Source organism: Osmerus mordax, chromosome 14 (assembly GCF_038355195.1).
Source record: "Osmerus mordax isolate fOsmMor3 chromosome 14, fOsmMor3.pri, whole genome shotgun sequence".
In the NCBI taxonomy this organism is placed as follows: domain Eukaryota; kingdom Metazoa; phylum Chordata; class Actinopteri; order Osmeriformes; family Osmeridae; genus Osmerus; species Osmerus mordax.
In genome coordinates, this window is record NC_090063.1 from 7,804,069 (window position 1) to 7,829,828 (window position 25,760).

A 25,760-nucleotide genomic window follows, 5' to 3' on the forward strand; every position below is an offset into this window, starting at 1 on the left:
CTCTCTGTCTCTCTCTTTCAACCTTTCAAATGCATATATTCTCTCTCTCCTGTCTGTATGGGACTGTCTCACTCTACTCTGTTCTTTTTTTTCCTGTTGCTTTCGGTCTCCGTACTGCATCTCTCTCTTTGTCACTCCCTCCCACCCTCTGAAACCCAGATTGCTAGTTTCAACAGATAAAAGTACAGAGTGCCTGTTCCAGAACACCTTATCAGTGGAAACATCTGTTCATACTGAATGTTCCCTTCCCAGATCAATTACAAAAAAAACCCTTCTCTGCATCATCATCTTACCGCACATTAATTATTCAAACTAACAGGACACATTATGGATGTGTTGACATGTTCCTTGCTAACAAGCAGGAAATGACTTGGGTGTGTACCTTTTGTGTATATATGTATGTGTGTGTGTGAGGTTTTCCCATCATGCTTTTTGAGATTTCATCTGACCTTCTCACTCAGACACCAAGAACACCCAATGGGAAGACCCCCGTCTCCAGAGCCCGGCCATCACAGGACCTGTAAGTATCCTGGGCCGTCCAGTCCAGCATACAGGAAGGGGTGGGGCAGGATGGCTCTCTAAAAGCTCTCTGATCATGATGATAACAAGCTCAAAGATGATTGTATGGAGGCCCAATCTGCAGTGTAAACATGTTTATGCTTGGAATGGGCGGGTGTTGCCTGTAGGTGCACACCCATTCAGTCCTGTCTGGAGGTGCACCCCCACTCAGTCCTGTCTGGAGGTGCACCCCCACTCAGTCCTGCCTGGAGGTGCACCCCCACTCAGTCCTGCCTGGAGGTGCACCCCCACTCAGTCCTGTCTGGAGGTGCACCCCCACTCAGTCCTGTCTGGAGGTGCACCCCCACTCAGTCCTGTCTGGAGGTGCACCCCCACTCAGTCCTGTCTGGAGGTGCACCCCCACTCAGTCCTGTCTGGAGGTGCACCCCCACTCAGTCCTGTCTGGAGGTGCACCCCCACTCAGTCCTGTCTGGAGGTGCACCCCCACTCAGTCCTGTCTGGAGGTGCACCCCCACTCAGTCCTGCCACCTTGTGTTTCTTTTGTGCTCTCGCTTCAGCAGCAGTTTCCATGTTTCACTTTATAGATGCTGTCGGTCTGGAAATCCAAATCCCTGAAGGGTAGATTATCCTGTCTCTGACTGCTGTGTGTGTGTGTGTTCCTTTGCAGGCTGTGCCGTACTCTAGAGAATTCAAACAGAAATATGATTACTTCAGAAAGAAGTTGAAGAAACCGGTAAAGTCTCTCTATTCCTATCCCTCACCCACTTGATGGGCTTAATTATAATTGCTTATCACTGACACTTATCAACTTGGAATGAGCCCTCTAATGAATGTGCTGTAAAACAAGCTTAAGTCAAAAAAGTTTTTTCAATATTCAATGTCAAATAGTGTCACGTCCTTAGGGCTTTGGTGTTAATTGGATGTATAGTGCTTTACACGTTAGTGTGTCACATCTGGGTTTGGTTGGATAGGCCTGTATTCAAGTAACACCTGGGAGTCAGGTGGCTGAGCGGTTAGGGAATCGGGATAGTAATCAGAAGGTTGCCGGTTCGATTTCCGGCTGTGAAAAGTTATGTTGTGTCCTTGGGCAAGGCACTTCACCCTACTTGCCTCGGGGAAATGTCCCTGTACTTACTGTAAGTTGCTCTGGATAAGAGCGTCTGCTAAATGACTAAATGTAATGACCGCTGTCTGGCAGGCCGACATCCCCAACCGCTTTGAGATGAAGCTCCACAGGAATAACATCTTCGAGGAGTCGTACCGGCGCATCATGTCGCTGAAGAGGCCGGACATCCTCAAGGCCCGTCTCTGGATCGAGTTTGAGTCGGAGAAGGGACTGGACTACGGGGGCGTGGCCAGAGAGTGGTTCTTCCTGTTGTCCAAAGAGATGTTCAACCCTTACTACGGCCTCTTTGAGTATTCGGCCACGTGAGTTCTGGAAATCGTCTGGCTTTCCTCCCCGTTCCTTCTATAGCTTCCTCAAGTTTCTGGGCACCCGTTTCCTCTCATTCTTCCTGGTTTCCTGAATAGCTGCAGTATTCCCCACAGCCTGTCTCACCTTTCCACAAAAACACAGCGTCTGACCCAAAAGGAAAAAGCTTTCTAAAAATATTAATACATACAATAATAGCAGGAGCCCTTGGGTTAAAGGAATTTCTACCAACAGGAGTTTTAGGGGGTTCCTTGTAAAAAGCAAAATGGTGGTCCAGGAGTAGGATGAGTCTGTGTGAAATGGGTCCTTCTGACCTGGGAATATATTTGACCCTGCTCTCTTGGTGGTCCTCAGAGATAACTACACTCTCCAGATCAACCCCAACTCCGGCTTGTGCAATGAGGACCACCTCTCCTACTTCAAGTTCATTGGCCGCGTGGCTGGGATGGCCGTTTTCCACGGGAAGCTATTGGATGGTAAGAGGTCCAGCCTGTTGTTGAATGGGCCTGACTTAGTATGACGTTTTCCAAATCCTGAAAAGACTACAAAAGCCCGGCTGAACAGCTCAACCCTGTACTCAACTGTCTCTCTAGGGTTCTTCATCCGGCCCTTTTACAAGATGATGCTGGGGAAGCAGATTTCTCTGAAGGACATGGAGTCTGTGGTGGGTGTCTACAGCAAGCTCCCTCCCAGTGTTTCACTACATCCTATTAACAAACATGTCCTGAGTGTTCCTGTTACCCTGACATGACATAAGCAGTCATAGGGAAAGTCAAACATTGAGTAGCAGTCTTATCAGTAGGAGGCAGGCTTTTACTACAGCTGCTTGAAAGTGCAGAGACGTGCTCTCAGAGCGACACCTGTTGATTCTATGCGTCAACACTTGTTATTACAGACTGTTCCACAAGGTATTTGCATAAGTGCAAGTACGTGTTGCTCGTGTTTTGACATTACACAATACTGACTTGCGTTATCACACCGCATAATGGTCAGTAATGTTAGGTGTGACCATGCCATGACGGTCTCAGCAATGTGCTATTTATTAGGCATTCTTTATCGGTATTTCTAGATGTTTTGAAACTTCTCCGGAAATAACTTGGCTCAGGATGTACAGTATTGACCTGATTCTTTTTCATCTTTACCCCCCCCCCCCCCCCCCCCCTGCTAATTCAGGACAGTGAATACTACAACTCTCTAAAGTGGATTCTGGAGAATGACCCCACTGAGTTGGACCTGCGGTTCAGTATCGACGAGGACAACTTTGGACAGGTACAAAATCCCCCCTTCACACACACACACATACACACAGCCCCACCCACCCCCACACCAGGAACTAAGACGCCGGGTGTGGAATGGACGAGCGGGAGCATTTCAGGATATTGCACAATTGTACAGCTGGAGCCTGTTTGAGCCTGTGACAATGATAGGAATGTGTGCCCTCCAGACATACCAGGTCGACCTGAAACCCAGTGGATCAGATCTGCTGGTCACCAACGACAACAAGAAGGAATACATTGAGTAAGGAAAATATTGCTTTTATCTAAATAAATTAAGCTTCTGTCTGAAGTCTTTTGAGACCTGAATCTGTGTAAAATATTTGGGAAGTTTGTGATCTGATATGCATTTAGAGCTTATTTTTCCCGTCTTACAGCCTAGTCATCCAGTGGAGGTTTGTCAACCGGGTCCAGAAGCAGATGAATGCATTTCTTGAGGTAAAAGAGCAGTTCCCCAACAGGCCTCATGATGGCAGCACCTCTCTGTGAGCTGTGTGGTGTCCACTTGTCAACGACAGGGGTGTGTTGCTAGCACACTGTACTGTGTGTGTGTGTGTGTGTGTGTGTGTGTGTGTGTGTGTGTGTGTGTAGATCTAACTCATGATGCTGCCCTGTGTTTGTCTTCCAGGGGTTCACGGAGCTCATTCTCATTGACTTGATCAAGATCTTTGATGAAAACGAGCTGGAGGTATTGTTCACCGAATCAGTCTCTCAAAACTTACTGTGACGCTGTCATAGATGTTAACATGTTGCTGAGGGTCGGACTAAACAGGACAGCAGGTATCACTGTACGCCAGTGTTTTAGTGGTGGATGGGAAGCTTGGCTTTCCTGCCCTCAGGAACACTTCTCTCTCCGTCAGGCGGCTGAGGGTGCTCTGTGCCTCTTGGCAAGTAAACAGTTCATTTCTAATGAGTGAGATTAGTAGAACTGACAGTGTTGTGTGCGTCTCTCTCTTTCTACTTGGGCTCTCTCTCTCTTCTTTACTTTCCCTAATCTCTCTCTCTCTCTCTCTCTCTCTCTCTCTCTCTCTCTCTCTCTCTCTCTCTCTCTCTCTCTCTCAGCTATTGATGTGTGGGCTCGGTGATGTGGATGTCAACGATTGGAGACAACACACCGTCTACAAAAATGGCTACTGCCCCAACCACCCTGTCATCCAGTGGTTCTGGAAGGTTAGTCACACACACACACACACACACACACACACACACCTACAAAACACACAAACACCCTCTAATACAGGGAGCAGGCCTGCCTTAGAATGTAGTGGTTTAGATACAGTGTCCAAACAGACCTGCCTTGGCCGGCTCCTATGTTTAGCACAGCAGTGTGTGAAAGGTCACCATCAGTCTTCAATGAAATACAAGCCTGTATGACCTGCCCTGCCTGCCTGCATTCTGAGCCACAAAGCCCTCAAAGAAAAAGTATTAGTATGCTCTGTGCAGGTGCCATCGTGTGTTAAATAAAACGTGTGCGATTGTGAGCAAAGTCAAGCAGCTTGCAGGCTAAAGACTTCAGTTCACGGATAATTCCCCTCTAGTCAATTTTGGAACTAATTTGATACCTTGTTGTTTATCAAGTTAATTAGCTGCAATGTACTTCATTGATTGTGATAAAAGGACTCAGGGACAGACTCGATATGCAGACGTCCATCTGTAGTTTATACCATGTGCTGGATGGTTCTACAGAAGCTTAGTCAAGCTCACGACAGGTTAACGGCATGTAAAGATCAAAGTCTGTTTGGTGAAACGTCCGTGTTTACACTGATGAAAGAATGAGAGTTATCCCGTTATCTCCTGACCGGAGCCAGGCTAATGTTGTACACACACACACACACACACATCTTTCAGGGTCAAAATGGTTGATTGAGTAGAAACTCCAACATCCCCTATCCTTTCCATGAGATGGAATATGTTAAGATACTTTATTAGAGCACAACTATATGGAACCTTTACCTGGTTAGCGCCCTCCTTAGCTCATATTAGTATCCTAATGGTTAAATAAGAACCATACCACTGATCTACAAACTCTTAAAAACATGTTGCAGTATAAGTATAATATATTAGCTACTGTTAAACCTCAGTGTGATATTTGCATTAGGTAATCCGTTTGTGTGTGGGGTGACTCAGAGCTGTGTTTCTGAGCTTCGCTGATGTAGCAGATGTTGATGAGCCCCGTCTCTCTGCAGGCCGTACTGCTGATGGACGCCGAGAAGAGGATCCGACTGCTGCAGTTTGTCACAGGGACGTCGAGGGTTCCTATGAATGGCTTTGCTGAGCTCTACGGTGAGCTGCTGTGTAGCTGGGCCTGTGTTCTGGAGCTGGGCCTGTGTTCTGGAGCTGGGCCTGTGTTCGGGAGCTGGGCCTGTGTTCGGGAGCTGGGCCTGTGTTCTGGAGCTGGGCCTGTGTTCTGGAGCTGGGCCTGTGTTCGGGAGCTGGGCCTATGTTCGGGAGCTGGGCCTGTATTCTGGAGCTGGGCCTGTGTTCGGGAGCTGGGCCTGTGTTCGGGAGCTGGGCCTGTGTTCTGGAGCTGGGCCTGTGTTCTGGAGCTGGGCCTGTGTTCGGGAGCTGGGCCTGTATTCTGGAGCTGGGCCTGTGTTCTGGAGCTGGGCCTGTGTTCGGGAGCTGGGCCTGTGTTCGGGAGCTGGGCCTGTATTCTGGAGCTGGGCCTGTGTTCGGGAGCTGGGCCTGTGTACAATCTAACCACCTCCATTTGTTCCATGTCTCTGTGTCAGGTTCCAATGGACCCCAGCTCTTCACCATTGAACAGTGGGGGACCCCAGAAAAACTGCCCAGAGCCCACACCTGGTAAGTAACCGTCGAAGTGAGAACCGGCCCACATCAACCACCTCCACACTGGGGTCCTGTGGGCTTCTTGTGCGCTGTGTGCACAGGCTTGACTTGTCACCATGCAAATAACCCGATCTGCCATAACATTATGACCACTGACAGATGAAGTGAATAACACTGGTTATCACATTATCATGGCACCTGTCAGTGTGTGGGATGTATTAGGTAATGAAGGTGAAGGCCCTACCTCACAATTTACATGTATTCATTTAGCAGACGCTTTTATCCAAAGCGACTTCCAAGAGAGAGCTTTACAAAGGCAAAAGGACAAATTTACAGGACTTAAAAGATCTGCTGCTAACGTCTTGGGGCCAGATACCACAGCCTACCTTCAGAGGTCTAGTGGAGTCCGAGCCTCAGGGCAGGGCTGTTTTGGCGTCAAAAGGGGGACCTACACCATATTAGGCAGGTGGTCATAATGTAATGGCTGATCAGTGTATATCACCACACGGCTGATGCCTCAGAGCTCTGCTTCTAAAGGCCCCGTCACACCATAACGTTCTGGTCGACGTTCTATGACGTTAGAGGAAACGTTGATAATCGTCCATGGTCGCTGGTATAGCGCCAGAAGAGCGTTGTGGTGACGCTGGTAATCGTCGTTGATCGGCGGAGAACGCTGGTCCAAAAAAAAAGTTTTGAACATGCACAAAAGTACTCATTGCGACCAGCATTCTTCAACGTTGAATTTTTAACGCTGGATAACGCTGAAGAACGTTTGTGGAACGTTTGACTAATGTTGCACACGTTTGGCTATCGTTAGTTCATGTATCACAGTCGTTACCCTAGCGTTACTTGGTTGTTATTCATCGTTTGCTTTGAAGTGAAAAACTCACTCGCTAGTAGCAGAAGCCCCCCTCGCACCCTTATGTCGTCTTTTTATTTTTATACCCGTTTGGTCATAAAACCCACACGCCAGCAAAACGCTACTCTGTCGTTATTCACACGTTAGTCAAGCGCTCAACACGCTCGTCTAACGTTGACTAATCGTTTGTTGCGCGTAGCAAAACGCTACTCTGTCGTTATTCACACGCCAGTGAAACGTCGTCACACGCTAATAGTTTTCAGAGGTGTCTTACTTGGTCGCTGTTACACTCTCCTCATGCGTAAGTCCCTCGCTAGTTATGCGTCAGTCCCACCCTAGTCATGCGTTAGTCACACGCCAGATGTGTCCACCTCACCCTTGAACGCTCGAAATTGAACGATTAGAACGTTCAGAGAACTTTGACCAGAACGTTATGGTGTGACGGGGCCTTAAGTGTTGATGATGTTCCCGTCCACTCTCCAGTTTCAACCGCCTGGACTTGCCCACCTACGAGACCTTCGACGACCTGCGAGAAAAGCTCCTCATGGCCGTGGAGAACGCCCAGGGCTTCGAGGGCGTCGACTAGAACAAGTGGCCAAAGTGGCATCCACGGGAATGAGGCTGCTGCCCTCGTCCGGCCCGTGGTGGCTGGAGTAGTGTATGCTAGCATGTTGTACTGTATGCCTACTGGATGTGTCACCGCGGTGGCAGGAGGAGACTGGACAGACTAAACTGAGCCGACCAGCCCATGTCCTCTCATGTGTCTGGGTCAATCTAAGGTGCTGGGGGTTTGGACGGGGCTTCGAACGTCACCCATTCTTGCCTCGAGTGCAATCTACAGTGCTGGAACCTCTTATGCATTTCAACAGCTCCTGTTTGTACGCCTACAGTACAGTACTATACTCACACCCTGCCAAGTAGCAGAGCATGATGGGCCTTAATCTGGTTCCTGCACACACTCTCTCTTTCTTTCTCTCTGTAACTAACTGTTCTACGATGCTGATGTAACTACTACCCCCCCCCCCAATCCTTACAGCACCACCAGATTACCTTAGGAATACAGAAAAATCCCCTCATCTGGAGATCAGCCACACCCTCCTCGCAGCCTGACCGGGGACACACATGTCCATCTGTCAACTCTTCCTGTTTAGAATAAGTTCTATCTACTGGAGAGGGAGGGACAGTGGATGGGGGGGGGACAGATTTTTTAAGCTTCTTTTGTCAAGAAGGAAAGGGGATCATTTTTTATATTTTTATTGTTATTGTCATTCTTAACAAAAGAAACACTCTGATGTATTTGTACTGACGATAATGTTGTTTACTCTTTTTGACAATATATGAAATAGTGTGTAAATCTGGCTGATTGGAAACGGATTCTTATCCATATCAATGCGTGAACGTGATAATAACATGGTTGTCGTAGTGCTATGGCAATGGCATGAAAATGTACCTTGTGTTTGCTTTGATTACATAGTAATTAACAGTGTATGCTCCTTCTTGGTGTCAAAGTCTTGGGGAAAGCGGAAAGGTTTGTGTCACAAATAATATATCAATATGTTATGCCTTTCCCTATTCAAAAAGCTGTAAATGTATTTCTATGAAATTATTTCTCTCTCAATCTCTCTCATGTGTGTGTGTATATACACACATTACATCTTACAGAAGTATTAAGAACAGATTAAATTAAGCTGTGATTTGACACTAACACGCTCTTAAAAATGAAATTCCTTTTGTTTTTTTGTTCAGTTCTTCTTTTTGTTGTTTAGTTCTCCGTTTTCTAACACCACTGAACCTAGAGGGCACTTTACACATGACACTAAGCTCATGTAACCTTTTGTATGTCTTTTATCATTAACTTGAATGTGATTCTTTTTCATTGAGAGCACTTGTTAACCTTGTGCAATATCAAATAGTCTGCACATCTGACTGCTGCTAAAGTAGAAAAATGGCAGACGGAAGCTTTTGCCGGTTGAGCCTCTCTGGTCGAATCTCAAAATGTCTCTATGATTCCATGTTTCCTCTCAGCTCTTGTTGAAGGAATATCTGGGAGTGGAGGCAGGAAACATCTCCTCCTATGCAGTTCAGGTACAAAGGTGGAGGAAATAAGAATGATGGACAGGACTTTTGATATTCTGTCCCCTCTCCCTTTGTTTTGCCCTCTACTCTCTGTAGATGTGGTCTTCGTTGACTTCTGTTTGAGGGGCTGCTGTTTTTTCAGGGGCAAAGTTCACTTTTGTTAAATGTCACTATTCTGTAAGCCCCTGCGGTTCATATTCTGTAACATGGGTCAAAATAAACCTGAAACATGGAACCTGTTGGTGTTCTCTTATGTTCGTCATGTGAAATAGTTTGACATGATCCTGATGGAACCTTCCCACACCCTCCCCTTGCTTTAATATGTTGTATTTAAACCACAGATGTGTATTTGCTTGTGTGCATGTTTCACCATTTATCCTGTTTATCAGTAGCCATGGGAAACTTGCCAATAGACAATTCTGAAGCCCTACAAAACCCTTTAGACCAAGGCAAGGTTAAAGATTAGCTAAATCCCTATAACGGCTCAGTAGTCAAATCCAGAATTATATCAGTGACCCTAGTCAGTCACCAAAAGTAGTTACTGTAGATTACTTCTGCTTTGTACATGAGACCAGTAGATGCTGGAGTTTATTGTAAATTAAATTCAGCTCATGCTTTTTAAAATAGTTGCAGAGCAGATGGATGACATCTGCTGGCTCACTGTATTGGTGGAACAAACGCATGGTAGCACAGAAAAACAATCCTCCCTTCCTAAAGACATACATTTTGCTTCTGAAATTTAATTTATCCATAAACTGGAGTAAGGCTCTTGTTTCACACAGGTAGTAGATATGGTGTAAGGCTGAGCCTGGGGCATGTGTGGAGTGAAAGGAACCTAGTTCATTCACACAGGCAATCTAATAGTTATCAGCTCCAAGGACAAGTAAATATAAGGTGGCCTTCCTGCCAGTCCTGGTACATTTTATCAAGCCCCCTTTCTCTGCTCACAAACAATCCTGGAGCCAAGCGTTTCTCTTCGTCTGTCATAAGAGAATGTCACAAAGGTCCCTTTAGACTGAATCTGTGCTGACAGTATCCTGGGGTTCTCAAAAGTCAGATTCTAAGTTGACGTGTACTGGGAAACGGAAAGGTAAAATACAAAGACATCTACAGAACACACAGACCAAGTCACGATCTCCAGGGTTAATCCTTATATTTAGCTTAGCCTTTCCAGCACAGGCCAAGGACCATGGTATCCATAGTTACCAGGATTGATTGGCAGCCTTGACCTGAGCTGAACTCAGACAGAAGTCAGTACAAGGTTCGGACCAGGCTTGACCGTAAGCTGCATTTGAACTGATCTTGTTTATAGAATTGTAGTGGTTCTGACCGGGACTTCTGTCTTGTAATAAGGAGCCAACCTGGGATTGAACACAAACATAACCTCTGATAACTTGATGCTAGCTCAACAGATTAGCAGTCAGTCACATGCATGTGTTTCTGTTCTTTTCAATGTCTCATGGAACAGATATATAAATAGTTTTGAGAGTGGTGACAGGAGCAAGGTGACTTTGGATCTCTCTGATATGTGGTTAATCACTGTACCTCGTTCATGCATCTATCCTGTCATCTTCTAAAGTGTCTAGTATTTTTATGAGCTGCCTGTGGAAACAGAAGCTGGTGGGGATCACTTGCTTACAATATATCTGAATAGTCATAGTAAATCAAAGCAACTCCCCAAACAAAAATGTATGTGTTCTGTAATATGAGCAGTTGGAACTTTTAGGATGTTATAGGTTGACCTAAAATAGAGAAGATTGTAAGTGAGAGTAAAATCTTGGTGTGGGCCTTCTGCCATACTGGGGCAGGTGGTTAGTGCTGCACCCCTCCTCCCATCCATCTCTACTGGTCAGGGTCGATCAATACTTCCCCGCAGCTTATCACAGAGGGTAGCTAGCTGTTTGTCTAAACCCGCCTCTGGCTACATAAAGGCAGGGAATGTGGATACACGCACCCCAAATGGAGCGCAGAACGCCAGCCCTGCCTGCTGCATCTGGATGGAGGACTGGGAGCTGGACTGGACTCGTACTGCGACAGAGATGGAAGGACAGAGAGAGGGAAAGGGAATAAAAGAGACAGAGACACACAAAAGAATAAGGCCCAGAGATGGACTGGGTGGCAGGATGAGAAATCAATGAAAGCGAGGCCTTGGATTGAAATGCCTCGGACTGGAGGCAGAGGGAGAGCACTGCTGAGTGAACAGTGCAGAGTCAAGGGAGCGGCCAGGAGGAAACCCTGGGGCCCAAAGTGGAAGCCCCACAGTAAGTAACTCTAACTACCTGGAGACCCATGCTAAACCACATTTTTACACTCGCAAAGTTGATGTATTTTGTCATTTATTGAATTACATGAGAATCATCATCAGATAGAACTAGACTTCATTTTGACCATAATAGTATTTTGTGTGGCCAATATTTCACTGTTTGGCACTTAAATTCCAGACAGCAATCCTGATCCTTTTAGATGTCTCCAACAAGTAACTGATGATTCTCCGATGCCTTTCCACTTGTTATCAGTCTCTCACACTGTCATTTTATCCCCCCCCCCTCACCCTGTCACTACTTCAGGTGCTTCCTCCTTGTCTAATCTTCCTGAGCTTTGGAGTGTGACAATGGTGTTTGTGTCCTCTGCTATCAAACGCCATTATCACACCAAATAGCTAGGGTGAGAAGAGAACCACCTGGCCATGACTGTCTGCTGATGTCATTGCGTTCTTCAGAACTCACAAAACAAACAAACAGCCACCTATATGGATAACAGAGTTTTTGGTTTCCAGGTATAGCAACTTGCTGAGCAAGAAATCCTCCTTTTAGTCTGATCATCCGTGCACATACTTTATTTTAAATGGACAGTTACATTGAAATCAGATGAGTCATCTGTTACTGGGCAGAGTAGGGTGGGGAGGTCATAGAGTTAAACACTGTAGATGAGTGACACCTTGACAACCAAGGACTCAGATGGTGACCCAGTTCTCTGTGTGCCTAGGTGGTGTTCATGGGTCTCTAATGTACAAATACTGTGATCCTCACAGACAAAAATACATGACCCATTTTGTGCCTGACAAAGCTTTAGTGTTGTGCTGTATTGTAAATGCATTCATATAATAAACATTTGTAAAGATTGAACCTTTATTGTACCATTTATTTTGCTCTTCAATCACATTCTCACCTTCTTTTGGACCAGGTGGTCTGCATTTTAAATCACAATGGAGCTGTCATGCCATGTCATTTCTGGCTGCCAAACTATGACTGTATGACATCAGAATAGATGGCTATGAAAATAGCCGACAAACAACAGTGACTATGTCGGTATCTGTAATCTCTCTCGCTCTCACACACACTAACATAAACACAAATTGACAGCTGAGGAGGACCACTACCACCCATTGCACCACCATAATTCAGTAAGACAACCTAAATTACAGTAGCAGTGGTGTGAACAGTGTAGAGGCTGGCAGCTCAGATGTCAATGCACATCTCCCATAACCTCCTGGCAGGGTTAGAGGCACAGCCAGCATTCTGACTAGGTTGTATAGGCAGACAGCTGGCTTAAGATGTCGGCAGGGAAGGCGGGGCTCTCAAGTGTTAGAATCACACTCTACCTCCCCTGGGACTTCTGTGTAGGTTAATAACTGGCAATCATTATACATTTCCTTTAAACATTATAGTTAAAATCTATGATTTAAGCTTTGGTTGTAGACTTCTGGATAATTTTATATCATACGTTATAAATATTTTGGTAATGTGGTGAATGTCAAGATAAAGTAAACAAAAAGAGTTAAAATTAGACAAAAAAGTATTTACTAAATAAACAAATTGTATTACACACTAGAAAATATACATAGATACTGAGTTTCGGAGATCACAATGTTTCATTGCCTTGGAACAAAACCAACACTTTCAGTCCAACTTCTACGTACAATATTCTCACTTTTTAACTGTAGCAGAATAATCTTTCAGCTTACATTTTTTTATTTCACAAACTGCTGTATGTATTTATATGACACATGTTAAATCAATCAAAATGTTCAAATGTGTCTTCAAAGTACAAAAAACTCAGATGCAACAATATAACATTTTAGAGACAAATAGTTAATGTGAAGTCCAATAAAATATAAGACGTTTATCCTGTCCCCAAACTGCTGAAATACAAGAAATACACCTGTTAATCCGAATTAGTAGTTGGCCAGGATCAGGAGAACATTTGACTGATTTCTCCACAGTTTAGGCCCCCAGCCCAGATCAAAGCCCTAACAGCATGTGGTGCAACCTTGACTCCGCCATCTTCGACAGCCATCTAATGCCTGTGATCTGAGGGCATCGACCTCTCAGAGCTTGCCTTTGACAGTGGGTCCAAATGTCTTTTTTTTAGGGGCAGGGTGTGCTTTAGGTTTAGGGGCAGAGACCACCTTCTTGGGTTTAGGCTGTAGAGATTTGAGTCCTAACAGCTCACAGTACTTGTTGCACAGGTGCAAGACTTTGAACTGGTCGATGAAGGATGTGGCACAGTTACCACGGAAACCTCGGTATCTGGATAAAGTAGACACAAGGCACAATTAGTGAATCCCAACCACAATCACTATACCCAATCAAATGTATCACATCGCTTTTTCTGTGTTCCTCTCTCTCAGTCATAAACATGCTCACCCTTTCTTACAGGTTGCGATTCCCACATCTGTCAGTCTCATTCCAACTCCTAGAGTGAGACGAGATATATGTTGCAAAAGAGAATGTCCTTGCTGTGCATGTGTTTATGTATATGTGCGTGAGCATTTGCTTTAACCCACCTTGCATGTCGGTGACCAGCAGGTTTCCTTCAGTCTTGTGGTAAACCCAGTGCTGGAAAGTGCAGCACTTCTGCCCAGCCTCTGAGTCGCGTCTCATGAGGTTGATCTCCTTCCCGTCCCTCACTGAGTACTTGACAAAGTCTCCCCGCAGCTCCTCCTCCAGGGTGGCATACGGGATGTCATTGGAAGGCCGGTGGACCAGGTAGATGGGAATGATCCTAAGATTGTCGCACAAACGCATACTCATATCAAGATCATAAATGTACTTATATGTCTGCTCAAAATGTTTCTCTTTAAAGAGGCAATACTCACTCTGGAACATCGCCAAAGGACTCCTTGGACTGGGCCACAACTGTGTAGGCCTTGATGTACTCTCTGGCTGTGTTCTGAACGTGGCACTCCTACAGACACACGCACCAGAACATTAGAACCTTGCAGAACTTGCTGGCCATTACATTTACATTTACATTTAGTCATTTAGCAGACGCTCTTATCCAGAGCGACTTACAGTAAGTACAGGGACATTCCCCCCGAGGCAAGTAGGGTGAAGTGCCTTGCCCAAGGACACAACGTCAGTTGGCATGACCGGGAATCGAACTGGCAACCTTCGGATTACTAGCCCGATTCCCTCACCGCTCAGCCACCTGACTCCCATTACCGGACAGACCTAACTACTTACCTCTACAGCCAGGTTGTAGTTCCTCTGAACCAGCTCCTCATTGTTCTTGGTCCCGTAGCTGATGGCGTTGTGGACCTTCAGCACGCAGGGGTGCCCAGGCATAAATACAGAGACCATGCCAGCCTGCATCTTAGTGCGAAAGGCACGGCGGTGCATACCCTCGCCAAAGTGGACCTTCTCTGTCACTACGCTAGCAGACTGGTCCTCTGCGAAGTGCTGGTCACACAGGAAGTCCTTGTGAAACAGCAGCCTGGAGCACTTGATCTCCTCTTCCTCCTCTTCCACCTCTGCAGGGGCAGCTGGAAGACATACATGAAAAATACCATGAATGTCATGAATCATCCGTAGAAGACGGTCGCTTATATCGATAAGCCCAAAAATGATAAACTTCTGACTAATATGCTGTTGGTCTTCTGCCTGCCGTTAAAACAGTGCTGACCCGCTGAGGCATTGCCTTGTGGACAGGACTTGAAGGATGAGCTGCTAATGTTTTGGTGCCAGATATTTATCCAGAGCGAAGTACAGGGACATTCTCCCTGAGGCAAGTAGGGTGCAGTGCCTTGCCCAAGGACACAATGTCATTTAGCACGGCCGGGAATCAAACCAATAACCTTCTGATTAATAGCCCGACTCCCTAACCACTCAACCATCTGACCCCCACAAGACATCTTCAGGGGGCTGGTAGGACTCTACCATGCCTCGGTGGGTTGGTGCTGTTTTGGCAGCACATGGACGACCAACCGCATATTAGGCAGGTGGTCATAATGTTTTGGGTCATCAGTGTATGTTCTTGAAATAGTCTTTATTTTGTACCTGGGATATTTCTCTGAGGGGGGATGATGATCTCACTGAGCACTGTGGAAGCGAGGTCACAAAACCAAAAAGGTGAGTTGCATTGTGGAGTCAGAATGAGATCTGCAGTGTTTGTTCACATCCTGCCTCCCTCCTTCTCTCTGGCAGAGGACGGGTGTTGCATTCATACCTTCATAGGTGAGGAGATAGTCCAGGGAGACGGAGCTATCAGGACATCTGAGGCAGCACTGGTACCTTCCCAGGTCCTTGTTAGACGCCTTGGAGAGAGTGACGGACACTCGACTCTCATCTCCTGCACTGGACGAAGAAGAGAGGCAGTTGGAAACACCACTCAACATGGCTCACGAGTCTCGACAGAAGACCAATACGACCATGTCTAAGTGAGACTGTTCTCACAGTGCCCTGTAAAACGTGATTCTTTTTTATGTGACGTTAGGAGATGTCACCCAGTGTCTGTGATTTGCTTTAGCCAAGTCTACATCAGAAGTGGGGGGGGGGGTTTACTGGTCTGAAAGCTGAGAAAAAATGAATAAACAGAAAACGTGCCTCTTCCTCCCACTCTAAATTGGGGTTGAATCATCACCACACTGGTTACGAAAGGCATTTGATCCTTGTGGTGGAGAAGAGCACCACCCAGTGGTGAGAAAAAAAACACCCAAGATAAGAAGCGGACTCACCTTCTATGGACCACAGCCAGGGCAGCACCGTCTCTGGTCCATGTGACTGTGTGGTCTGTGAACACAGCGGAGAACTGGCACCACAGACAGAGGCTCTGAGGGTCTTCATCAACGGGTCCTGCCTGGATGGGCTGTACCACTCTGGGCACTGGAGAAAGATGTGGACACACATTGGAAACCACCCTGGTACAAGTGTTACAGTTATTGGATTGAAACTTTGATTAGACTTTCCATTGACCTTCTATGTTTCTGTGAACGTTCTTCTTGACCACTTCACTGTAGGCTTTTTTCCGAGCTGTTTCCACAGGTGCCTTGGTCTCCTCTCCCCTCGCTTGGACAGAACACTCTGACTGCTGTGCTTTGGATTCCACCGCGTGCTTACCCAACTTCAGCTCAGAAACACGTCGCCGTTTGATGACATCATCACTCCGCTGGCCCAATAAGACAATATTCTGGGGTACCTTAGGGGCCACAGAGAGAGGTTCCCCTACAGAGACCCCTTTGTTAGTGACCCCCTCAGATGCATATTTGACAGCAGGTTGCTGTGGCTGTCTTTGAGGGTAATCTGTTTCACTGTTGTCTTTCTGACAAGCTGATGTTGGGTTACTTTGCCTGCTCATGGCAGACGCCTTGGCCTCAGTGATGTAATTCTTACCTTTTGATATTTTCTGTTTAGCTCCATTCTCTACCTCCACCAATGGCTCAGCCTCGCTTTTCACCGCTGCATTCTGGGAGTGTTTTTTCTTTTTCTTACCATGGGCTTTTGCAACTTTCTCTGTGACGACAACGGTCTCTATGACGGTCACCAAGCTGTCGTCCTGGTTCTCATTGGTTCCCATATTCTCCTGCTGCTTTGAGGACGTTTGGTTTGGTCCAAGAATCTGGTTTTCCTGCTTCTTTGAAGCCTGCGGAGCTAATTGGTGACACAAATCCTTCTTGGAGCGTGTTTTCATCTCTGAAGTGTACTTGGCATGAGGCATCTTCTGGCCCATTTTCTGATCCACAATGCAGTGTCCGTTGCCCGCCATAACAGATTTGAAAACAGGTTTAAAACTGGAGGTCAAAGAGTCCTGGAGATCCAGTGTGACACAGGCAACTCGGTCTTCCTCAGAGACCACAAGGTTATCACCGGTCAGTATGACCAGATTGGATAGTTCTTTGCCAAGTTCCCTGAGTTCCTGTGCGTTTGTTGTCTTGTCATTGAAGGAAAACTCCTTCTTTTCACCAGAGTACGTGAGAGAATCTTTATTCAGACTCCAACTGGAGACAAACGTCAACTGTCCACGATGCCTACCTGACAAGTTGTTAACATGATTGTCCAAATTCGGCTTGTCAGTATTTCCTCTAAAGGATAGCCAGAGTTCGCTAGGTTGTGTACAGGGACAAGTGTGGCCTTTGGCACCATTGAAAGAGCTCTTGACACAGGCTGTCTCTCCTCCCAAAGCACTGTTTGACCTATGAGTGGAGCCAACACTGAGAGGAGCTAATGGCACAATAAAATGTGGACTCCCCCATGTTCCTTCCTTATTCCCCTCCTGGAGGGACGATGTGTTTAAGGACAAGTGTGTGCCCTTTCCTTGCAAGTCCGTGGTCACGAGAGTGTTCCTCTGGGTGTGTGTGGAGATGTGAAGCTCCGTCAACTGTTCGGCTGCTTTGCCACACACACACTCAACCTTGGTCGCCTCTTGACATGGGAAATGTGAGAGGCTTATTGCTGACCCATAACTCCCTGTGCCTCTCTCCTCCACCAGCGAAGCCAGCTGCGTCACAACGTCTTTCTCTGTCACCTTCCTCAGTACATCTCTACAACTCTGGAGAAACAAAGAAATTCACACAATTAAAAAAAAAAGTGGATTTAATCATTATGTTTACAAAACATTTTGTTACATTTTATAACATAGCTCATTCGTATTATTAAATGTACAGTAATCAAGGATGTATATGTGTTTAGTTGACAGTTCCAACAAACATACAATGTTTTTGTATGTGACAGTTTTTGTATTGTAAAATTGTAGGTAGCTGTTAATGTTTTAGCTGGCAGTGTTTGGTTGAACACGTCATCCTCCACATTTCTCACATTACCGTTCACAGAGCATTCATGTCATAGACATACCTTTCTGTGGAACGTCAGGACAGGATTGGACAAAACATCATGCTTACATGTCAGAGTTACTCTCTACATAAAGGGTCGTTCTCAGACTGCTAAAACAAACAAGCCCTCTTTATACGCAGCCCTAGGGCAGAGCCAATCCAAAGTGGCCTCCACAGACCGGTCGGCCAGTGAGCTTCTTGAGACTGTGTATCCGCATGCTGGGGAAGGGGAGTTTCTGTTACATCGTCAGCTGTGCTCTCCCTTCACCCCCCTTGTCTGACACGCTTGCGATGCGTGCTTATATAACCGAACACCCGTTATAATTAGACGCCATTTTTATCCATCGGATACCTTATCTCTAGCCCTCCCATTTCCTTTCCATACCCTGCTGTCAGTCTGAAACACAGTAGCCAGGCCTCGTGGACAAGATCAACTAAAAGACTGGTGGACTCCTTCCAATTTCCAAGCCAGAGTACTAAGAGGATGACTTGAGAACTGTGCCAGGTGACTATTCTTATGAACCAGTAGACTGATTTGGTCGAGAGCTCAGCTGGATATGGATGACGTTAAAACATTGGGTGTTGAATTGGAAATATTTATTTTGACTTGACTGTGGCTAGTGTGTTACCTTTGCACCATGCATGGATCATCAAGGGTACAATTCAAGGTGACATCACTCCAGTAAAAGGGTGTGATACATGAGTGTATGACGCTACTCTCCTAATTTACCAGCTTTCCCAAGAAAATATTCCCTTAAATGTAGCTGCTGAGAAACACACACTATACCATTTTGGTATTCAAAAAGCAATTCCAATAAAACACAAAGAATATTTTATCAAAACTAATACCAAACATAAAAACCATAAATGCTGAAATCCTACCTCTTTTTTATCCTTCTTCACAAAGGTATATTCACCCTCCAGGAAGGTATATTGACACTCACTGTCCTCTTCAGCAGACAATAAGAGAGTGTCTATTTCCACGCCAGCATCATAATTCCCTGTAAAAACTCTGTCTGATGGTGCGCCCACATTGAAATGATATTGTTCAGAGGCCCGCGTGCCACAGAGTGAACACACAGATGAGAGTATGTCTGCAGGGCAGTCAAAGCTGTCATCTTGGGTGGCTTGGCTCTCTCTGGGCTCCTTATCTCCTTTCACTGATGATGTTTCCCTCTTCAACTTGGTTGCCTGGTTGTCTCTGACCTGGAACTGGGCTTCCTTAAGTAGTTTGCCTGGGATGGTAGGGCTGGTGGTGCTGAAACAGTGTTGCCCGGTGAGGATGGGGCTCTCTGTGGTGGGGCTGGGCTCCAACATTTGGTCCTGGATGGCCATGGGCAACTGTGGATGTCCCTGAGTGGCTGTTTGTGTTGGCGTGAAGGCTGCAATGAAGTCCTCAGGGACTTGTTCTTCGACTGCCCAGTCTGAAAGTGCGCTTGACCAGCTGTCTGCAGACAGCCACCTCTCAACCGGTGGCCTCAACTGGTCCAAGTCACTGCCAACCTGACCAATGACAGTGTCCGCTCCACAGGTGAAATCTGACACCTTTGTGTTGTCGGCAGAGAATCTTGACCAAGTCCTGCCCATGTCCAGAGAATGTCCACACTTGTCTAAAATAGCCCCCTCATTCTCCTCATCTGCCAAATATTGGCACGCGTCCAACCACAACTCATTAGAAGTGTCACTTTCTTCCTCCTCCGTGGATATGAAGATAACCTCTGGTGTCGTGGGCCTGATCTTGCTTGTTAAGCTCCCAACAGTGACAGAGGGCAGCTCGATTTCACGCTGGCCCATTTCTGAAAGGCTCAGGGGCCCCTGTTCACTAATCCGGTTGGCTTCTGTTGTTGGATCCTTCGAGAGCAAGATTAAGACACGTGTGTCATAGTCAGAGTCATAGTTAGTCACATTGTCATCCACTGCCCTGTCATCGACAGCCCTGTCATCCACAGCCTTGTCATCCACTGCCCTGTCAACCCTGAGACTGTTCTCAATGGTCCCGATGGTAATGTTCTGAGGTGTCAGCACTGAGTCAGGGAGTGTGCCAGGATTGGAGATGCTGTCCTGGTCCATCAAGCTGTCTGGGAGACCTGATATGGGCTTAATAAGGAGATCAGGCTATTGGGTCTTAGAGGGGGCAGCCGGAGTTGTGATTGTGAAGAAATTGAAGGATTTACTGTTGGCATGTGTCAATCAAAATCAGCGATCAAGTGACAGTGATTTGCCTTATTAACATCTTGCATTAGATTATCCATTGTTATCTACATTTTACCATATTCAGTTGTATTGATTATTGTATTGCAGTCTTGTGAGTATGTCCCCTTTTACACTAGTGTATTTCCCATGTCCTGTGCTCAGACCGATAAGAAAGCTAACATAATATTCCAGGACTGCCTTTTATATTTATACGCCTTCTTTTCTTTATACCAGCTGTCATCTCTTGTATCTGTTTTCTCCGTGTTCACTATTAAATTAGCTCTCTGACCTTCCTGCCTAAGAGAAACTTTGTAGCAGGCCGTCTCTGTGTCTTTGATCTATTTATAATTCTTGAGTCCAATTGCTTGTCTGGTCTTACACTGTCCACTCATCTGAGAAAGGCGTATAAACTCCAGAACTTAGACTAGAGTCACATTATTGGTGTTTTTTCCCCAGTAACCCCAGGGTGAAGGGTGTAGGCAGGGGTTGTGGCTTGACAGTGGAGAGGTTAGCGAACAGTAGATGATTGGCCTCTTCAGAATCAACCTGATCAGCTGTCATCTCCTCCCAAGCGGTAAAACTTCTCTATACACTTCTGTGAAGTCAGGGAGTGAACAAAACAAAGAAAGGAAGAAAACAGGCAGCAGCAGTTCATCAGCAGGTTTGAGCAGCAGTGTTAAGTCTCATCACTCAATAAGCCCAATAACGCTCTCTAGCTGTCAGGTCACATCCAGGAATTCTACTCTGTCATAGACAGCTACACTAGTTGCTTGAACCATCAGATAACCTAATGACCTGATTTAGCCAGTGTGGTGCCATCCAGAGAGATTGGAGAGGACAGAAGTGTTGTGGGGTGGGTGGGGGGGGTTGTGTGGGGGGTGCAGCCTGTTTTAGTTTCCAGGGAGGAGAAGAGGGGGCAGGGGCAGGGGGAAAGGCAGCCATTCTGGAAAAATACCAGTTCACCCAATGTCCTGCGTCGGTGGAATTCCATTGAGATTAAAGGGCGCCTGAACAGGGATATTTGCGATGTTTACCAAGACTAGAAAGAGACCTATTGACAAAATTCAGACTTTTATAAACCTGTTCCACACAGGTTCCATCTTCCCCTAAAACATCAACATGATCTGCCTATACTAATTATTGTTGTTTCCACAACACCTTTAAAAGATGTCAAGAATTGTATTTAACCATTGTTAAATACAATTGGTTGGTTGCATAGATGGCACATAGAATGCATCTGAATGCCTTTGCTGGAGATACACACAGATAATTTACTCAAATTATTGTTTTGATGCTGCCTAGGATCAACTACAGTATGTGACGTATCATGACTGTCACTGTGACCCATATCCCCCCTCCCCCCAGGTGAAAGGTCATACATTTGTTTGGTCTGACATTAAAGAACAATAAAGCTGTCAGCATGTGCTCCGTCTGCCCACATGCTGTATATGCCTGTCAGTATAATAACAGATCACATGATCATGACAGTGGGTTTTTCATCCGAATCAAAGGCTGCTCAAGACTTTCTAAATCTGCCTTGCTACCATAGCAAACTTATACATGTACCTCTGTAGAAGCTTAATGCAGTCCGGCAAATGTATAGGTCTCCATAAATGTCACTAACGTCACACTAGAACTGTCATCATCAACCAGGTGTTTTATTAAACAACCACTGACACACTACCTACATTTTGATGATCAACTCATCACAATCACAATCTGCAACAGTTTTGATTCATCAATAATCTATCTAAACAATTGATTTCAGAAATATCAAAGCAAATACTGAAACAATGATGAACACTTTGATTAAATTAGTTTTGGGCCCAACAACAACTATTTCCATGTCCATTTATTTTTTGTTCAGAATAAACACTTACAGTAAACACATTAGAGTGGACATCCCAAACAAGCCCTGTCAAATAACAACAACAGACCTCATATAACTTTAAGACAGTCTGGTGTCAGCATAGAGAGGGGTATTTCCAAAAGGCTTTTACATACCTTTTTTACATCCGCGTGGTTGATTATACAGACTGAACATGGGGTACAAGCTCAAGCTTAGCCAAAGGGGCTCCTATTTTTAGCTGTTGCCCCCCTCAAGTACAAAGTCAGTTACCTGATAGCAAGGACACATGCCAATCCTGAGGACCTAACACATACTCTATATTTCTGTCGTTTTCACTGACGATTACCCTTACAAACATCCAGTTCTAACGTGTTAAAAAACATATATATGAAAACGCCTGTGGTCATTAGGATTAACGTCCATTCTCCTTTGTAATCTGTGGTGCCACAGAACACTGTGATGGTGATAGGAATCTGGGACGCTGTGCTATGGAATGCTGTCTAGAGGAGGCATTGAGGCACAACTTTGGGTTTCACTGTAGACGAAGAGGACGTAGCCGGCTAGGTAAGAGTCTACACCCGACCCCCCTCATCTCATTGGGCTCAGTTGTCCATACTACCCTTTAAAGTCAGCTCTACTGACCCCGTGAGATGGAAATGTGAGGTAGCCCTCCTTGACAGGTGGCCGGGCACCACATATTTCCATGACTCAATTCGAGGAAAGGTATCCTAGCTTGGGTAGATGGCATGGAAAAGTTGTGATGAAGTGATTTAGAGCCTTTACATATCAACTGGCTGATAGCCTACTCAACTGGCTGATATCCAGGTCAGTGAATATCAAAGTATGTGAGAGATGAGAGCACACAGGCTGGATGCCCTTCGGTCTATGGCCCAGTCCCCACTCCTGTGTGGTTGCTGTTAAGGAAGATTTAGCTGTCACCCTAAAATTGTGCGGTTGTTGAGGACCGAACCGAAAAAAAATGAACTCAACTCAGGGAGGATGCGGGCTTCTATGTTGACAGAACACGATATTCAATGCAGCCCAGACAGTGAGTGCACACTGTTAGCCACAGCGTCTGTTTGTACACCTGTCCCCCTCTCCCTCTCTCCACTTTGGCCATCAGTCCCATTCCCCACAGAATGTACCTTGACAAAGCTTTTCTCCTTCTTTAGGGCCGTAATATCTCACCCTCCCCTTCTTCTCATTCCCTATGTCTATCCCCTTCCTATCCTTCCTCCACACCCACACCCAGCCCCACCCCAAATCCTCACGGCCCGAAACTCCACCTGGACACAACCACAGCCATATCACTGCAGCATGCCAGGGTTGAGGAGAACACCCCGCTCCTCCTCCAGACTGTCCTACACCTCCAAACCTACCTATCCATCCTCTTTCAAAACACCTGGTACTTCGCTCCTCCACTTGCAGTCTTTCAGTTTTAGCATTGGTAACTGGTGACTGGGGAGCAGTCACCACAAAGCCTGAAAGCCTGTTTGCAATTTAAATAATGGTTGTCTGTAATATTCCATAGTTACATCATCTGTCTGTAGTTCTGTTTTGTAATTGGGTAGGTTATTTAAGCTCCATAGTGTCATCGTGAAACAACTGGTGAGGTTGTTGAGGGTTTTAGAGAGGCCTGGCTGTGTGTCCGAGGGATTTTGTTTATTTAGGGATTTGCAAGTCTTTGTAGCTGTGTGTTTGTGTGTGCATGTGTGTGGTAATGTCTCCCCATGGTGTTTGCCTGGGAATTTATGTGCCAGGTATCTGCCCTTAAGGTCACATACACAGAGGTCAGTCCTTCTCTACTCCCCCCCCTTCCCCCCCATCCTACCACACCTGTTCCTGTTTTGTAAACACACAAAGTGCTAAGGTGACATAACAGCCAGAGGGCACAGTGTGTGCGAACAAGTGTGAGACCTATGTTCTGTGGGTTCCAAATATCCTCCAGTATGCTGTGTTGTGTCTTTACTTATCACTGCTTTCTCCAACACTCAGCATCAGAGGTTCCATGGGGCACAGGGAGGACCCGGCCGGCAGTACAGCCAATCAAGCACACATGTTGCTTTAGTGGCTGACATGGCAGACAAAGGGCCTCAGCTGATACGAAAGGCGACAATTGAGATACTGATTGCTCAGTCTCTGTATATTTACCTGGAATGCTACAGCACGTTGTTACTTCTACACTCGCGGTTAAGACTTCAGAGTACCTGTGTGAGGAAGGATTCTCCCCAAAAAATTCTGTGTCATCTGTGAGGTGAATCTGCAACACTATGTCTGAAATAAATTCCAGTCTTGCCCAAGAAACTGTTGCCTACACTTGTTATGGACCCTCGCTAGCTGAAGTGGCTTCTTAGAAGTTCCTCATCAAAGGAGGAACTGCAGAGGAAGGAAGGTACTCTATGATGGGTGGACAGTAACAAACAGTATAGAAGAATCATGTAAGTTAAAAGAAGGTACTAAACTCTAATTGTGTGGAGCACAGATTATATGACACGTTCCTATCTAAAACTGAGGACTTCCACAAAAGTATTTGGGATTTGTATGAATCAGAAAATGCCCTTTTGCAGGACTCACAGGCACATCAGACCTCTATAGACCAGCTCAGCCCTGTAATAAGGAAAACGTGGATAGTTGCTGTTGTTGTGCGAGCTTCTCTCACACATTGTAAACAGCGGAGCTGAATTGAACCCATGGCAGTCTCAGGAAGCCAAATGCAGAGGACGGTTTCATCTTTCCTTACTCAGTTATATTTACCATGTGTTGTCAAACGACTTGCCATTTGGCACCCGCCAACCAGTGGTGACTATATTCCTACGCAGGGCCAGGTGGACGGGGGTGTTACACACGTAAGAAGAGTGGGAGGCTGACTGGAGACTCCTGCAGTATCATTTAATGACAGAGTCACACACAACACTGTCTGACAGACAACTATGGAGCAATACTTGACAGGCTTTACAGGCTTTATTTTGTCCCAGAGACAAGTCCCAGAGTTTAAGTTTTCTTGACGTAGTTGATCTATTATCTAAATTGTACATTCCATAGTAGAGCCTTATTTATGTCACCTTCTATGGAGATTAGATTTCTCAACAGTAGTAGAGATTAATTCAGTTTCTGTGGAGGAATACACAGTGTGGATCTCTATGATACGAACCAAAACATTTAAACTCTTAACTCTTGCTCATAACCCGAGTCAACCAACAACAGATGTCACGAAGCTGTGAAGATGATAACACGCCACATTCCACCATGCTGATCTTAAAACATGATTCCATGTTAATCACCATCCTGACGCACACACTGTGGTGGTGGGTAGGGTAGAGGAGGGGCGATGGCTGAGCCCACAACGACTAACCTCCAGGACCAAATGTCAAGAGACCAGGAAGGCACACTTGTCCAATGCTAAAAGGGACAGCATGTTAAGATGCTTTAGTCATATTGAACTGCAGACCTTTCGGATGAGTCAGCCTGATGAATCACTCTCATTGCAACAAGTACAAAAGCCTCTACACAGAACTGCCTTGCTGTTCAACGCTCTAATGACAATCTCACAGCTGTCCACTGGGGGGAGCTATGTATCACATGGAAACTTAGTTGGATCGAAAAAAGTGTAAATGAGTGTTCGATCTGCCTGAGGTCATTGAAAGCTCTACATGAGACACTTCACATTTCTCAGAGAGTGTTAATTTGTAATCAACCGTATTCACCGTAATCAACAGGTTGAT

At 45.8% G+C, this 25,760-nt stretch overlaps 2 protein-coding genes across 13 annotated transcripts in view; one reads left to right on the forward strand and one right to left on the reverse strand.

The window, feature by feature from the left end:
- nedd4l (NEDD4 like E3 ubiquitin protein ligase) overlaps window positions 1–9,185 on the forward strand; it is a 33,220-nt gene extending 24,035 nt beyond the window's left edge. For all 10 annotated transcript variants that reach the window (XM_067249684.1, XM_067249685.1, XM_067249676.1 and 7 more), the window contains 13 exons: window positions 462–520; window positions 1,187–1,252; window positions 1,718–1,947; window positions 2,306–2,427; window positions 2,545–2,615; window positions 3,125–3,220; window positions 3,396–3,469; window positions 3,603–3,663; window positions 3,854–3,913; window positions 4,288–4,395; window positions 5,412–5,508; window positions 5,958–6,030; window positions 7,358–9,185. In XM_067249684.1, the coding sequence (XP_067105785.1) occupies window positions 462–520; window positions 1,187–1,252; window positions 1,718–1,947; window positions 2,306–2,427; window positions 2,545–2,615; window positions 3,125–3,220; window positions 3,396–3,469; window positions 3,603–3,663; window positions 3,854–3,913; window positions 4,288–4,395; window positions 5,412–5,508; window positions 5,958–6,030; window positions 7,358–7,460 (1,220 nt within the window). In that variant the 3' untranslated portion in view covers window positions 7,461–9,185. The remainder of the gene's footprint in view (window positions 1–461; window positions 521–1,186; window positions 1,253–1,717; window positions 1,948–2,305; window positions 2,428–2,544; window positions 2,616–3,124; window positions 3,221–3,395; window positions 3,470–3,602; window positions 3,664–3,853; window positions 3,914–4,287; window positions 4,396–5,411; window positions 5,509–5,957; window positions 6,031–7,357) is intronic.
- A 2,885-nt stretch (window positions 9,186–12,070) lies between these two features.
- alpk2 (alpha-kinase 2) lies at window positions 12,071–20,719 on the reverse strand. 3 transcript variants are annotated; one of them, XM_067250942.1, is made up of 11 exons: window positions 18,879–20,719; window positions 16,561–17,716; window positions 16,144–16,392; window positions 15,906–16,053; window positions 15,398–15,525; window positions 15,229–15,270; window positions 14,416–14,714; window positions 14,049–14,137; window positions 13,737–13,954; window positions 13,597–13,645; window positions 12,071–13,479 (listed from the first exon to the last, which is right to left on the reverse strand). In XM_067250942.1, exons 1-11 carry the CDS (start codon window positions 20,064–20,066, stop codon window positions 13,278–13,280), a joined length of 3,768 nt encoding a protein of 1,255 aa, XP_067107043.1. In that variant the 5' UTR covers window positions 20,067–20,719; the 3' UTR covers window positions 12,071–13,277. The 3 variants fall into 3 exon arrangements, with proteins under 3 accessions (XP_067107043.1, XP_067107041.1, XP_067107042.1); XM_067250940.1 differs by having other exon boundaries at window positions 16,144–17,716; XM_067250941.1 differs by lacking the exon at window positions 13,597–13,645 and having other exon boundaries at window positions 13,293–13,479; window positions 16,144–17,716.
- Window positions 20,720–25,760: the final 5,041 nt, after the last annotated feature.